At 53.9% G+C, this 15,533-nt stretch overlaps 4 protein-coding genes across 4 annotated transcripts; 2 read left to right on the top strand and 2 right to left on the bottom strand.

Annotated features, from left to right (window-relative positions):
• Positions 1-2,892: 2,892 nt before the first annotated feature.
• Positions 2,893-5,261, top strand: N7474_004653 (uncharacterized protein; the record flags this gene model as incomplete). The annotated part of the gene is made up of 3 exons (XM_057196068.1): positions 2,893-4,735; positions 4,787-5,160; positions 5,214-5,261. 3 exons carry the CDS (start codon positions 2,893-2,895, stop codon positions 5,259-5,261), a joined length of 2,265 nt encoding a protein of 754 aa, XP_057053464.1.
• A 1,934-nt stretch (positions 5,262-7,195) lies between these two features.
• Positions 7,196-9,107, top strand: N7474_004652 (putative MFS transporter; the record flags this gene model as incomplete). Its single annotated transcript, XM_057196067.1, has 8 exons — positions 7,196-7,441; positions 7,500-7,559; positions 7,620-7,662; positions 7,716-7,879; positions 7,930-8,090; positions 8,141-8,372; positions 8,424-8,871; positions 8,929-9,107. 8 exons carry the CDS (start codon positions 7,196-7,198, stop codon positions 9,105-9,107), a joined length of 1,533 nt encoding a protein of 510 aa, XP_057053463.1.
• A 207-nt stretch (positions 9,108-9,314) lies between these two features.
• Positions 9,315-12,890, bottom strand: N7474_004651 (glycoside hydrolase family 35 protein; the record flags this gene model as incomplete). The annotated part of the gene is made up of 5 exons (XM_057196066.1): positions 9,315-10,111; positions 10,438-10,731; positions 10,788-11,784; positions 11,844-12,704; positions 12,810-12,890. 5 exons carry the CDS (start codon positions 12,888-12,890, stop codon positions 9,315-9,317), a joined length of 3,030 nt encoding a protein of 1,009 aa, XP_057053462.1.
• A 457-nt stretch (positions 12,891-13,347) lies between these two features.
• N7474_004650 (elongation of very long chain fatty acids protein) lies at positions 13,348-14,968 on the bottom strand (the record flags this gene model as incomplete). Its single annotated transcript, XM_057196065.1, has 2 exons — positions 13,348-14,127; positions 14,180-14,968. The coding sequence occupies 2 exons, from the start codon at positions 14,966-14,968 to the stop codon at positions 13,348-13,350; spliced, it is 1,569 nt and encodes a 522-aa protein (XP_057053461.1).
• Between the last annotated feature and the right edge of the window lie 565 nt (positions 14,969-15,533).

Genomic DNA, 15,533 nt, shown 5'->3' with positions numbered 1-15,533 from the left:
ATGCAGTGCAGTGCAGTGCACTGTCTTGATGATTTGAGATGGATATGATTTGAAGAGTACCTCAAAAATAGACTTCATTATTCCCACTAGAGGTTGTATGCATTTCTCACGAGTATAACTGTGGTATCGCCACCATGACTTCAGCCCTGCGCAGTGTCGCGCGCAGTGTCGTCAGACTACCGCAGTCCCCCCACATCATGGGATCTGCTGGAGCGATTGTCAATGGGCCCACGCCTCAACTCGAGTGTCCTTGTATCAGGACAATTGCAATGTGGCCGACATATCTGCTGTGTGACTCTCGCCTCCAAGCGCACGTTAGGGCGTGGTGCCTTGGGAATTGGGGTATGGTGAATCATCTGTAAGGGAGCCTCAAGATTATTTCCGGAAAATTCCTCCTTTTTTCCTTTTTGCGTCGCCTTTGGTTGCCCGTCGGGAGCCCTGCAGCACGGAGAATACATCCGGCGCATCTTATCGGCGGGCAACGCGAGTGGCTGGCTGTATTTAAGCAAGTACTAATACTATGTGAGATGCTGATGTGAGAGGGCAAATCAGCTGGTTCGTATCGCGTGTGCCACCATCCGATTTGCTTAGGACTCGTCAGCTTGCTCGCTTCGAGTAGTGGGAAGGTAAGGAAGGTAAATGTCACAGCCAAGGTATGACTGTGTCCTGTTCGTGCCAGGACTGTAGTGGTGGTAGAGTTTTGGTACACCACCTATTTACTTGGCCCTAGTTATGGTCGTCTGGCCGGGGATTCGGATTCCTCCTCCATTGATCCCCGCGAAGGGAAGAGACGGTGGAAAAATCTACAGTACCGTACGTATGTCGGGACCAAGCACGGGTCAGTGCTTGGAGCTCCGGTGATGATAGGTCCCAGCATGTCGGGGTTTTGGTTCTTTTGGTCGGTTGGCGTTGCCGGTGTTTCGAGTTAAAAACGCCAATTTTGGCCCTACTAGTTAGGCCCTGCAAACTACTACCCGTAAGAGGATATAATAGGACCAATGGGGTTTAAAGTGGTAGGTGTTACGAGAACGAGGGGTTTTGTTTTTGGACATGCGGGGCGGGAGCGGCAGAGGTGGCTGTCGGAAATATACATCTCACCATTGTGTCTCAGCAGAAATCAAGGCTTGTCCAAACTTCGGTTCTGCAGGGAATAGTTTTCTATACACTCACATCCAGATCCAGAATTGTCTTGCGACGTGGCTTTCTCCTACATAGCATACAGGGGTCAGGCCGCTTCCGGGCAAAGCAAGAGACGCCCACCGTTGGGATCGTCATTAGCACTCCACATCTCTGCTTCCCCGGACGTTAATTAGCAGTGCGCTCGGACACGCAATTACAGCCGGACCAGAGAAATTTTAGTTCGTTATCGTTTAGCTGTGGCATGATCCGGCGAGGGGGCTGACAGATCCGTTAGTTTCCCTGCTAACAAATTTCTGTCTCCACCTCGCGTGCAATTGATATGGAGAAGTGGACTTTTGTTTCTCCCATGGGTGGATCGTACAGGAATTGTCCACGGGTGTCTGTGCTTCCTGTGGTGGATACGGGAGGAGTTATGCATTCGAAGATAAGGGGAAGAAGAGTCTGGCAGGTTCGACCCGATTATTATGAGTTTCTTCATTATTCTCTGTTACATAATAAATGATCATCGGGGCGATGCACCATCGAACATAAAAAATTCCGCGCACAGATATGGGGCGTTGAAACAAAATGCCCCTTTCGATGATTTGCAGGCAGTCCGTCCACCCAAGTCCACGCTTCGCACACGCCAATCCGGACGGAGCAATGAACGGTGGTAAGTGGGGAGAGACACACCAGTGAGCAACTAGGCCGGCGCCCCAATCTCGTGCTGGCGGCGTGTCGATCACGCGGGAACTCCTTTGCACAGATAGATAACTGCCTCGACGAACGCTGCCGTCAGTACAGAGAATCGTTAATAATATCCGGTCTTAATACTACGTTGAGTCTAGGAGGGCAAGCCCTGCACGTGCACCCTGGCGTTGCACTTCGATGGCGCCACTCGTAGGTACTGGGCTGCCCGTTTGCGAAGAGGACAGGCACAGCACGCGAATTGGATCAGAGGGAGTGGTAGGAGAGAGTAGAAGCAGAAGAGAAGAGAAAGCAATCCACTACGGTAACTATAGGAAACATAATTTGTACATCCATACACTTGGTCCTGTTCCGCCCCTATCCTCTCTCCTATCCGACCGCAGAGCCCCTCCTATTTTCACTCTCTCACCCCTTTCCTTCCTTCCCCTTCTTTCCCCCCCCCCCCCACAGGCACCGTTTCTTCCGGTGTCCTTCTTTCTCTCTTTGCCTTTTTCTTGTTTCTGTCCTCCCCTTTCCCCCTACCCCTGTTTTGTACATGGCTCTCCCGTTCTAGGCATCCGGGCATACCTGGGGTCATCTGTCCCTTTCCGTCTTACTGCCAACCTTCGTTTCGTCGACTCGCCTGGTTTCGAGCTTCTTCTTTTCTTTTCTTGTGCATTTCCCTGTCTGGCATCCAGAGCATCCGTTTTGATTCCGTGTATCATTATACCTTTTCCACCTTAGAACAGGTACGGTTTTCTTCTTCTTCCCCCCTGGCTGACGCGGTCTCAATCTGCCACCCCAACGGGTGCAGAAAAAGAAAAAACCCGACCCCCAAAAAAGACACAACGCCCCCTTTCCCCTTCGATCTCCACCTGTCCATACCTTGTTGACGGCCGTCAAAATCTTTCGTGGTGGACAACCTGGCTGACAGCTCTCCTGAAACCCTTCTAGCATCGCGTTTCGTTCTTCCACCCCGTCTTGACACGATCCTCCTGATCCATCCACCGCGAGTTGCCTTGTCGAGATCCTAGCCGACCCGGACACTCGTGTATCCTCGTTTCATACTCGGTGGAGAGAACCACAATGGCTGCGTTGGTTCAAACACTCCCTCAACAGACTGGCACGATTCCCGTGCTCCCGACGCGTCCCTCTTCTTCCTCCGGCACCTTTGCCTCCCAGTCCACAGCCCCGAGCTCTCGGGCCCATACGATGTCGTGGAGTGGCTTCAATGCGGCCAACTCCGGGGGCTATCAAGCAGGCTACCCTGTGGTCGCTCCTTACGGCTACGCGGCTCCGAACCTGGGCCATTCCTCCAATGCCCAACACCGCCAGTCCTGGTCGCCTCACATGCGGCCAGAGAACCGCACCTTCTCTGCCCCAACGATCCCTCCGGGCTCCATGAACCCGGCCTATGCCGGTGCCCATCCCCGAGTCGCACCTCACCCTGCAGCTGGTTCTGTATCGACCTCGTCTTCCTCCAACTCTTCCTTCCGTTCCCACTTTTCCAAGGACGACAGTGCACTCCCTTCAAGGCAGCTTAGGGGGGACCAGCAGCTGCGTCCGCTGTCCACCGCCAACATCCCCTCTCCTGTTTCCGTCATGAACATCTCCTCTCCGTCCGGCGCCGTCAAGCCCTCCCCAAATCGATATCGCCGCGGCAATCAACGTGCGGAGGCTGCTTCTCCATCACAGTCTTCAGCAACTGGATCACCTCTTCAAGCATCGACTGTGGTGACACCGGAGGACCAGGCGGCCGCGGTGAGCTCCACTCCAAACGTTCTTCGATTGAATGGCCATAGTCGGGTTTCGAGCGTGGATGATTCGTCCTATGTGGACCGATCGCAGCCAGAGCTGGCCAAGCGGTATCGTCGCCGAAGTTTGGGAAACATTGACTCTTCGGCCTATCCCAACCTGCAGCTCCAGCTTCCGACAACCACACCCCCATCCGGTTCCTACGACTTCATCTCTTTTGACTCCAACCGTCGACCCCAATCGGCCCATTCGCAGCGAGAGAGTTTAGGGAGCATCCATTCTGCTCACTCCTCGACTTCCTCGGTGCGTGAAGGGGCTGCTGCAGACTCGTCCTCTGCCAATATTAAGAGCGGGAAGTCCGAAGAGATCAAACGCAAGCCGTCACCTCTGTCTCAACCCGTCTCTACGAGTTCTCAATCCCCACAACCCGCAAAAACCGCCACCGATCCTGAACAGAAATCGTCTCCGTCTCCGTTGGATTCTCCCGCAGCGAAACGTCTCACCGAGCTGAAGAATGAGGGCAAGCGGCCCGGCAAGTCACGCTTGCGACGGGCTTTCTCCTTTGGGAGCGCGTCGGAACTTCTTAAGGCGTCGGCACAGACCAATGCAAACAAGCGTGAAGCAGTTGCTGCGGAGAGGGCTCGCCGGGAAGCGCTTCAGGATGAACTTGGTCCAGAGCAGGCTGCGATTGCCGAGCAACAAGAAGCTGGTGGCTTGGGCGAAAGCATCTATTCTCACCAGAGCCACTTCTTCGCCGGATCTACCGACAATTTATCGATCTCATCGACAGCCTCCTCGGCCTCGATGATGCTTCGCAAAATGGGCAAGGGCATGAAAAAGTCCACCCGGTCTCTCGTTGGTTTGTTCCGGGCAAAGTCTATCGCCAGTATCAATTCGACGGAGGGTGCAACGATGGAGCCTTCGATGCCTCAGATTTCTGTGGTGAATGTTGAAGCTGAACGTGAGAGCGTGGCGGTTAACGCTGACCCTCAGGACATGCATCATGGCGGTACGGTCTTCCCCAAAGTAGAGAGCAGTGGGTCGGACAATGGACGATCCAGCTTTGTCCAGGAGAGAATCGCTATGGAGAACTCCCAATCGCGTAAAAGCATCATGGGAGGAGATCGGGAGCGTGCGGAGGTTCTGGCGGCTGTCCGAAAGGGTATCCTCAAGAGTGAGATATTTCCAGAATATCCTTGAAATCGTGTGCTAACTCGTCACATAGAAACGCACTCCGACCTGGATGTTACGACAGCAGCCCATGCACTCAACGGCACCACCGACTCGCCGCACTCCAGTGCCCCGACTACCCCCGATGAATCCACGCGCTCCGTCCATCGTCACACGGACTCGGTGAAAATCGCCGGAGAAGATTACTTCCTCTCGAGCGAGGGACGGTACACGGCCTCGGAGGCGAAGAGTGCACCCATCACTCCCCAGGCGGTGGCCGGAAGGAACATTGTGTTCAGCCCTCGTATTCAGTTCCACGAGACCTGGCCCAGTGGCGAGTATGATCGACGCGGAGAGATCGCGACCTGCAATCGCTTGACGCCTCTGCTGGCCCAGCAGATTCGGGAAGAGATCAACAACTTTAAAATGGTGAGTCTGCCCCCGACGTCTTTTGACGGTCATATTTCTAACAGCCTGTGCAGGAGATGGAGGTTCACGAGAATTCTAAGATCTACACACACTTCATTTGAGGTTTGGTCGAGCATTCGACCGATATCCCGGGCCTTCCGTCCTTGTCCATAGATCTGCATCACTTCCGGCGATTTGCAAGGCGTTGCATTCTTCACACATTTCCAACCCTCGACGAACTCTTTTTTTTCAACCTTTCTGCATTGGTGGCTCGGGCTCCCGTTTTGGTGTTCTACATTTAGCGAAATTGAACAACAACGAACGTGGCCTGTCTCGTGACCGACTTCCCTGCGGCACTGGCTGTGTGCACGCAGCTTGGACTATTTCCAGTCGACTCTCGATTGTTTTGGGCGCTGATCTAACGAATGTTCTTCCTCCCCTGCCATCTAATTGGGTTTGGAGGTTCACTTTTCTCTCTTTTTTTGTCTCCCGATTTTCCTTTTTTTGCATCGTACATTTGAATCATTGTCATCGAGTATTGGGAGCGTGGGCACTGGCAGTTCTTTCTTTTTGTCTACTTTTTTCTCTCTCTAGCACATCTCTCACTCAGTCTCCGATTCAGTCCTCGGGCGAGTCTTCCTGGTCGTTTCTGGCCCTTTCTTTTCCTTTACAGTTCTTTTATCATTCACTGAGCTCACTCGAATGCAACAACTGAGTTCTTCTCTCTCCCTCGCGCATCTTCCCTTTCCTTCCACTCGGCATCTCGTTCTGCATGCTTCTGTGTTGTCTTGTGCTGTGTGTCATCGGTAATAGTGTTTGCGTGTGGGCGGAAGGCATGGCATATATGCGCAAAAATCGTCTCCTCGTTCTGTTTTTCTCTCTTCTCTGTGCGAATGGAGTTGTGTTCAATTATGTGACACTCGGCATTTGTAGATTCCTGGCGTAGCTGATCGGTCGGCATTCACCGAGTGAAGAAGGGGCCGAAGTAGACCCGGCATCGGGAATAATAATGTTTCTTCAGTAACGGCACTACATCAGTGAATCGGCAACCCTAGGTGGGTGGGATGATTCTCTGAAGACGTGGGGGTCAGTTTCTGGTCCCTAGTTCTTAAGTGGAATGCTGTGTGTCATCCACGATAGTTGAAACAGACTAGCGTTATAACAACATAGCCCGGGAGTCTGCCGAGGTGGTCATTAAACCTTGGTCATTATAGAATGTTTGCGTCACGTTGATTGGCTTACTATTGCTGGCTCCTGAATCCGTGACAAATGGCAATGGCTGTCCAGTGGCCTGCTCCACAGCTGCAACCCCCATGAGACTGGTTACAATCGGGCCGGGGAGGCCTTGGCTCATCGGGATCAACCAATTCTGCGAGTTGGGAGCGTATACTTCACAGACAGAATCCGATGCACATTTCAATATCAACCCGAGTGCTTTCAACTAATTTTCTCGTCCGCTTAGGGACCAAACCACCATCACCACCCGCACCCCCCAAAATCCAGGCTCTGCAGCATGGCACCCCCACGCCGCGAGACCTGCCCTTCCCGGTCTAGCGCCGAGAACTAGCCCCCACGTCGGCGCGGATCCCTGCCTGTTCGCTGCTTTTTGCTCCCCGCAACCCTCGGCCTGTCCTTCTCGGCATCGGGTCCATTCTTTTTTTTTTTCGCTTCCCCAGCCGACTCGACTCAATTATTGGCCGGCTTCTCCATGTTGCACTCGCTCTCAATGGCCAGCTGGCCGAAAAAGACTGTTGAGTCCCGTGGGGAACCCACATTGTGCTCACTTTGCTCTCAACCCCGGGATCTTGATTTTTATTGCTTCGGCTTGATCCACACTCCGTCTTCTCGTCTTGTCTTCCCACAATAACAAAAAGAGACAGGCTTCCCGAGTCCCGGTCCGTTTCCGAACTTTTTTTTCTCTCTTTCCATTCTTCCCATCCTCCCTTGCTTGCTGTGGCATCTTCGTTCCTGGCCTCTTCGGGGTTATTTACTACTCTTTCTCTCTCTCTTTATACTCATTCAAAACCCTGAAATAAAACCCACACCACCAAGCACTATGTCTCCCAGGAACTCGGGCGACCTCGAAGCCATCGGCGTCGACAAGAGTCATGTCGACAACGTCGAGATTGTGGCCAATGCCGACAAGCCCAATCCTCGCAAGGAGGCACCGGCCTATGTTGCCAGTCTGTCGCCGGAGGAGCGAGAGAGGGCTGAGAAGGCCCTCGTCCGCAAGATTGATTTCCGTCTGCTGCCCATGATCATCATCATGTATATCCTCAATTACCTGGATCGCAACAATATCGTCAGTCTGGATCCAATGCATTAGTTTCTATCTGTGCTGACTACTTCTCTCCCTCTAGGCCGCGGCGAGGTTGGCTGGTCTTCCGCAGGATTTGAATCTGCAGGGGAATCAATACGCGGTAAGTACTGTTCCAAAGCGGATCACGCTCAGGATGGAAGGCTGACATTGTATTCCTTAGACTTGTGTCAGTATCTTGTTCGTCGGTTACCTGCTGATGCAGAGTAAGTTTTTTTGTCAACAAATAACTCGCATCAGACCTGACTGACCCTGCTAGTCCCGTCCAACCTGCTTCTGAACAAATTCGGCAAGCCCGCTATCTACCTTCCCTGTGCCATGATGCTCTGGGGCGTCATCTCCACCTGCACCGCTGCCGCAGAGAACTTTGCCGGTCTGGTGGTGACCCGATTCTTCCTCGGTTTCGTCGAGGCCGCCTACTTTGTATGTCTTTTGACTTTGATCTTGGATTGCCGCAGCTGACTCGTGGTTAGCCCGGTTGCTTGTACTTCCTTAGTGCGTGGTACACGCGCAAGGAACTCGGTTTCCGCACTGCCGCTCTATACTCGGGCTCCTTGATCTCGGGCGCTTTCTCCGGTCTGATCGCGGCGGGTATCACCGGTGGCATGGACGGCGTCAAGGGACTTCGGGCCTGGTACGTTGCTGCCCTTCTCGGAAAAAAGAATCCTAGCTAATCCACCCTAGGCGCTGGCTTTTCATCATCGAAGGTGCCATCACCATTGTCGTCGCTTTCATCTCCATCTGGGTCCTGCCCAACTTCCCTCGCACCACCCCCTGGCTCTCGGACGAGGAGAAGGAACTGGCTGCCTGGCGACTGGAAGAGGATATCGGTGAAGACGACTGGATTGACAGCGAGCAGCAGTCGTTCCTGCACGGCGCCAAGCTAGCCGTTATGGACATCAAGACGTGGATTCTGGTCCGTCAAGCCTTTCCGAAATGCATGCACCCAACTAACAATGCCATCTAGATGCTCATGATCCTCTGCATTGTCTCCTCGGCCTCCGTCACAAACTTTTTCCCAACAGTTGTTGAAACCCTCAACTTCAACGACATCGACACCCTCCTTCTCACCGCACCGCCCTACTGTCTCGCCGTGGTGAGCGCCTTCGCTAACGCATGGCATGCTGACCGAACGGGCGAGCGCTACTGGCACGTCACCCTGCCGCTGTACCTCTCCGTCGTGGCCTTCATCATCGCTGCGACTACCACCAGCGTCGCGCCCCGCTATGTCTCCATGATGCTCATGGTCCCGTCGTTCTACGCCGGCTACGTCGTCGCTCTGGGCTGGATCTCGAACACTCTGCCCCGTCCCGCTGCGAAGCGTGCTGCTGCGCTGGCGGCTATCAATTGCGTTAGCAACGCAAGCAGTATCTATGCTAGTTACATGTATCCTGATAGCGATGCTCCGCGGTTCGGTATGTTTGCCTCTCTCTGTCATCATTGATTCATACCTAACCTTCTCTCTCTTCCAGTGCCTGCCATGTCCGTCAACTGTGCTACCGCCGTCATCGCCATCCTCAGCGCTACAGTCCTCCGCTTCATTCTGGTCCGCCTGAACAAGAAGCTTGACCGCGGCGAGTCCGTTGAGGGTGCTGTTAGCGGTGGTGTTCCGGGCGAGGCGAGCCACCGTGGCTTCCGCTTCCTGGTTTAAGATGCATTTGCTGTTTTGTCTACGATTACGATTTAGTGACTATGTTTACTCCGGTGGTGTTACTAGATTTAGACGCACTTGGCTACATTTGACACCCTTTATTTCACAGAGGTGGCCTTGCCATCAATGTAGCGCATACTTATATATTCTTCACCGAGTTCTTTTTGTCCTTTTCATCTCAACGTGTATATACCACCCGCCACCCAACTAAGCGTACACTTCCCTCTCCTTAGTCCAAACAGGTCTCAACGCCTCCTCCTCACGAGCCAACTGCACAACATCCAACGAGCTATCAGCGATGTAATTGACCCGCCAATCAACACCAATACTAGCCCCCTCTACCGTCTGCGCCCACACCGCAACCGCCACCGTATTCTCTCCGCTGTAGTTCAGAATACCCGCCGGAACAGGGTATACCACCTGGTTCCCGATGTACGGATTATACCTGCCATACTGGTATCCGTTCACGAAGAGCTGGGCGCGGTACGCTTTCGTTGAGCCTGTGGGGGTGGACAGGACAAAGGAGATGGAGATGTCGTGTCCCGGTGGTAGGTTGAGGGGGATAGTTGTGCGGAAGAACTGGACTGTTGCGCCTTTGAAGCTGAGGAGGGCTGATGGTTCCGATTTTCTTTCTGCGGACGTGGACGACGACGGCCACTTGCTGTCGTCGAAGCCGGGGAGATGCCATCCCACCCGCTCGCCGTGCAGGCCATCTTCGTTGTAGACGCCGCGCACAGGGTCGATGTTGGATTCGCCGCCTGCTGTGCCGGCGATTTTCCAGTGTGTGAACGTGGGGTCCGAGGAGCCGAGCAGTTTTGCGCCGAGGATGCCGCGCGGGTTCAGCGCGCCGCTTGTTTCGTCGTGGCCTGTGTCATCGTGGACTACGAGGAGCACGTTGGGTTCTTTGTGATGGAGTGTGGCGTTTGCGAATGAGAGGGTTAGGTTGGCTTGCTCTGCGGCCGCGCTGCCGAAGTATGAGCCGATTAATTGGCCGTTTAGCCAGGCTGACCAGCCACTAGATGGGAGTTAGCCTTGATAGCCTATCCTCTGATTTGGGAAGGGTGCTACTTACAAGGCCCATCCACCTTGCACGTTGAGAGAAACTCCTGTTGCACTACCGGTGAAGTGGCCGCGCCAGAGACGGACGCCGTTGTGGAAGCCTGGGCTATCAGCTATTGGTCATATCAAGTGTCAGGGGTGGACTCACCGTATTCGTCTGCGTATAGAACCGGGAGGGTGGTCGGAGTATGCGGGTTCAGAGTTGTCATATGGTCGGCATCTGGATCGTCAGTTACGCTGCTAGGCCACCCAAAGATATAAAGATACATACCGACCCATGCCGGTCCGGAATCATCATAATCTGCGAATCTCTCCGGCAAACTATCCTTGGTCTTCCATGTTCCAAAGGAGGGCAATTTGACCGAGGCCGGTGCAGCAGGCAAGCCCTTGAGACTGCCATACTCTGTCCGCTGTGTGTGAAGCATCTTGCCGTTCCACGTAATTGTCTTGACATGCCGGGGCGCGAAAACTTCCAGGGCCGTGGTGTTGATGGCATCACCCGTTACGGCCAGCGTAGATCCTGACAACTTAGCACCTCGGACGAGGTATGGGCCCTGGATGAGCACTGCGTAGTAAAATGTGAGATACTTCCTTCCGCTATACACTTGAAACAGTACATACCGCTCTCTGTCTCAGGGACCAATGGATCATTAGTGAGCGCAGGCGCCCAGAAACGATAGGCGTGTGTACGGTCGAGTAGGACTACTCGCACATCATTGTCAAGTTCGACAACGCTCATACCATACGACTGCGTGAAGGTAATAGTCAACCCGTTATCTTCGTGATAGAACTCGACATGCGAACATCCCTGGCACTTCTTAATAGATCCCTTCTTTGCGCCCTTGACGGCGAACTCCCCTGATTCGCCGGTTGGAACCCACAGAACCAGGGTCGGGGTCTTGTCGAAGACGGCGTAGGTGAGCACCTCGGCGGTCGAGTACAGCAGTTTGTTGGACCCGAATGTGAAATCCGTCACGATGATCTTGGACTGGTGGCCGTTCAATCGGATCGTGCCTCCGTGTCTTGGGACAGTCAAGGCACCGGCCGAGGTATCAACATGAAGACGGAATGCCTCGTTTGTGGAAAGCGACGTATTCACATGGAAAGTAGGATAGAATCCAGCATTCGTCTCCGGATTCCGCAGCTCGTACGCTCTCACCGCGCTGTTGGTGGTATACTGGGTGCCATTATCCTTCAGCTCGGTCATAGTCAGATCCTTCGCGGCGCGAGTAAATAGTGCCAGCAGTTTGGTCTCGTAGTACTTCGAACCGATGGAGCGGTCCTCCGAGATGGGAGATGAGTAGTCGTAGCTGCTTGCCGTGACGGGAGCAGCAATGGCGCCCCAGTTCGTGCCGCCGAACAGCATGTACAGGCTCATGGCCGTGACACGCTGCCCGATGTTCCACCGGTAGAACAGGTTCGCGAACTCGGCGTCTGAGTTTTCGGCGCAACCGCCCTCGGGCCCGCCCCAGGGATTGTACGAGCCGCCCTGGAACTCGGGCATGAACTCCGGCATCGTGGGCTGGTTCTCTTGGAAGTACTCGTAGTATTCCACCACCTGGAAGGGCACGTAGACTCCATTGGTCGAGGTGCATTGGCTGAGATCGCAGGTCCAGCACTAGGGCCGAGTTAGTATGCAACAAATACATAGTTACTTCACTGTGTGGATGGACATACGGAAGGATACGAATCGACGCCTGATACATCCACATTCCCACCATCATTGGACCAGTCACTCCCCCAGGAATGAGTATTCATATTCGGATCATTCGACGTGAGCGGCACGGTAATCCCATTCTTGCGCGCATTCGCCTCAAGTAGCTCCATGTACGAAATAGCCGTTTCATTCGGGTCGCGCTCAGAGGGATTCCCAACCCACTGATCACCATACTCATTTTCAATCTGATAGCATAGGGCATTCTCGCCATCTGTCACTTGATATTTGCTCGTGACCTGCGACATTTCACTGAAGTACGGCGTCCACGCCTTCGTATACCGCGTATCATTATTCCGCAGTGAGCCATAGTCTCCCGTGGTCAACCACAAGGGAAACCCCCCAGCGGTGACTTCAGCATTGATGTATGGACCCGGACGGACGATGATATACAGACCTATCTCCTTGGCAAGCTCAAAGAGAGGTCTGATATCGTGCGCCCCTGTTGAAAAGTCGAGGGTGTGGTTGTTGGGCGCATGGTATGCCCAGTTCGCGTAGAAGGCAAACGCCGTAAATCCGGCAGCCTTGATCTTTTCCAGGATATCGCGCCACAGACCGGGGACTGGAATGCGCCAGTAGTGGAACTCGCCGGAGAAGATGAAGATGCGCTGGTCATTGACTTGGAAGCTGTAGTGGTCCCACTGCACAACCTTGTTCAGGCCGTCATTGTGTAGCGGCCATTGCGTTGTCTCTTCCTGTGTTGAGGCGCCGGAAGATAGCGAGAATCCCAGCAGAGCGAGGAAGAACCACGTACACAGCCGTGTTAGCCCGGCCATTGTTGCGCAATTGCTTGAAGGGGAGTGGAATTGTCGCGGGAATACATCCTGGTAGAGCCGGGTCTAATTTATACCGGACTCCCATAGACCTAGCCTCATCCGGGGTTAAGTTCGGCAGGGGTCGGTCTGCGGGAGGTCTAAGCCAAGGCAAACGACGCGCTGCTTCGCTGGATTTGTGCAAATCCCGGTGTGGTCGAGCGGAGGCGTTGGCTCCACGGAGTGTTTTTCCTCCATTCGGAGACGCGCTGGGTATTAGCCGTGTCCCGCTTATCCATCACGGTAGTTGGTGGAAACGTGCTAGTTACGATTTAATTGTGGAGAGAGTATTCAGCTAGTATGAATTTTGTATTTATTATACAGCCCGACATCTCTAGTCTAGCCAGACTGGAGCGAAAATATACAATGTGATGTCCATGCAATCCATCTGAACCCCCGAAAAGTGAGACCAAGCCAAAAGGCGGCCGGTGTTAACGGCGCTGGTTGGTTCTGGCCTCTCATTCATTCATCCCCATAACCTCGTGGTGGTAGTTGCGCGATGCAGAGGCGCGCCAGCTTGCAAGCCGGTCATCGCTAGCAAGGATAGATAAGCCGACGACGGGATGGCTCATCAGTAGCTAGCCGGCTGAAAAAGACGGTCGATAGATTTCTTTTATGACTCTAAAAATTATGCAGTGGCTTTCAACAACAATACTCATGCATCGTTGTCGAGAACTCCAAAGGGATTCTCCCCCTTCGCATTCCCATTCGGAGTCGCCTTCTTCGAGCGAGTTTGCTTCTTAGCGCCCTTCTTCGCAGGCACCGCAGAGAATCCATCCTCGGATTCTGATCGGCTGGCCGAAGCAGCAGCAGACTTGTTCGCTGCGGACAGTCGTGTCCGTGCTGGCGAAGAATCAACTCCGGCAATCTTCTGAGCGGCGTTGAGGACGTGTGCTCGAACCACGTCGTCATCCGTAACCTCACTGTTCTCGCCCTCAATAGCAGCCTTTTGGATCTCACGGCTAAGGCTCTTGAGAGCGTCCATGCCGGCCTTCTCGGCGGCTTCCATGTGGGTCGGCTGCTTGATGCGCGAGTCCGTGCGTTTCAGATACGACCGCACGAAGAAGCGCGCGAAGAGGTAGGTGAGAGGTAGCAGGTAGGTAATGTTGAGCCAGGTTGCAAAGGCTTGGCCGGTAGTATCCATGCAGGTAACCATCTGTTGGGTGTAACCCGAGGCACTCGCCTGACCGATCTTCTTCCACCAGGAACCGGCACCGGCCTCGGCACTGGGGCTGGTGGTGGCAGCGGTGGTCGCTTCTGAAAGATGGCGCAGAGCGGCACTGCCGGACGGGTAAGGGATCGTGTAGTGGAGGAACAGGTAGGCGGCAGCCATGTTGGTTCCCAGAACAAACTGGGTGATTTGCATAGTGGTCAAGCTACGCTTGACCGCCTGGGGCACGCGAATGCGGAGAGCAGTCAGGGTGTAGTAGGTGTACTGTAAACGTTAGTGTTTGGTTCATTTGCTGGATTGAATTAGGAAAACATACCATCATCGCGTGAATACCCGAGTTGACCAGTGCAAAGATCCAAATTGGCGCAGCCACATAGCGAATGCCCGCCCACATGCACATCATAGCCCCAGCATGGTGGTAAGTCTGCAGAGTCGAGCTCTTCTTTCCCTTGGCCAGGATGATAGCCGTGTCGACAACCTCATAGAACTTGGATAGGTAGAAAATCCAGCCAAAGTATGCCAGACCCTCATTCCAGAGGCGACCGGCGTCCGCGCCCGGCAGACCGCCGGTCAGATTCAGAGCTGGGTTGGGGGTGGACCACTCGTTCGTCAGGGGGCTGTATGTGGCAGCGTTGCCGTAGCCGCGCTGCCCATTGATCTTGCACAGTGAATCCACGACGCCCACTAGGCCGTGAGGATCATCGCGGTCCGGCAAGGAGCTGCTGAAGGCTCGGAGCATGCCGGCAAAAGTCCAGGCGGAGTAGACGGCCAGGAAGACATTGTGCAGCACGACGAACAACTTAAAGAGTGGGGTGTTGCTAAAGGCGTATGGCTTGTATCCCCGGCGCTTGTTCAGGCGGTTGATCAGGACGACGGTGACGGCGTAGACGCTAGCAATAGTGATAGGCACGCGCACGTCGAGAACCTGGGTATAGAGATCATTGGGAATGTTGAAGGGCTGTCGCCATGTCGGGTGGGCAGTGTGTGGCGCCGGAATTGTCTCCGGGTACGCGGAAGGGGGAAACTTCAGCAGTGAGGCCGGGGGAAGGGCAATGCGGACTGTAGCAGCCCCAAATTCGGAGTTTGGCACGTTGATGTCGTACATCGTGCTCGCCGTATGTTGAGGGAGACCAGAGTTGGGAAGAATTGTGTGTGTTGGTAGTTGAAGATAAAGAGGAAGAAGAAAAAAAAAGTGGCTCCACCGATAAGGCTCAACTCAACCATCTAGTGGAGCCCCGGATTTGTTGGGACAGAGAGACCGAGGTAGGGATTATGATGTAGTCTGCGCGACCTCGTACATTTGACTACTCCTACTTCCATTTACTTGTTGTATATTTGTCCTATGATAGCATCCTAGGTCCTAGGTCTATTTCTATAGATCGTGATGACCACACTGACTAGCGGGAGCTGTCTCCCTAGGTTCGATCTGACGATACTCTAGCACGCGATCTCCTGGCAATAATGACAACACAATTACCATCACTAGAATACTCACTAAGTGTCTACTCTACTATATACCGTACCACAAAATCACCTCCACGAGATGTTCATGCACCATCAGCCCCCCTTACTTTCGATCTAGGTGTTTTCTTTTTTGCCTCCCTAGGGTAACACAAAACGTCCACATACACCCGCACCAGCACACCGCGATTCAGTCGATCGCCACATGC

This window comes from Penicillium riverlandense (assembly GCF_028828495.1).
Source record: "Penicillium riverlandense strain IBT 135883 chromosome Unknown utg000003l_segment0_segment0, whole genome shotgun sequence".
NCBI classification, from domain to species: Eukaryota; Fungi; Ascomycota; class Eurotiomycetes; order Eurotiales; family Aspergillaceae; genus Penicillium; species Penicillium riverlandense.
Note: the sequence above shows the minus strand (reverse complement) of the source record. Positions and strands in the feature narration are given on the sequence as shown.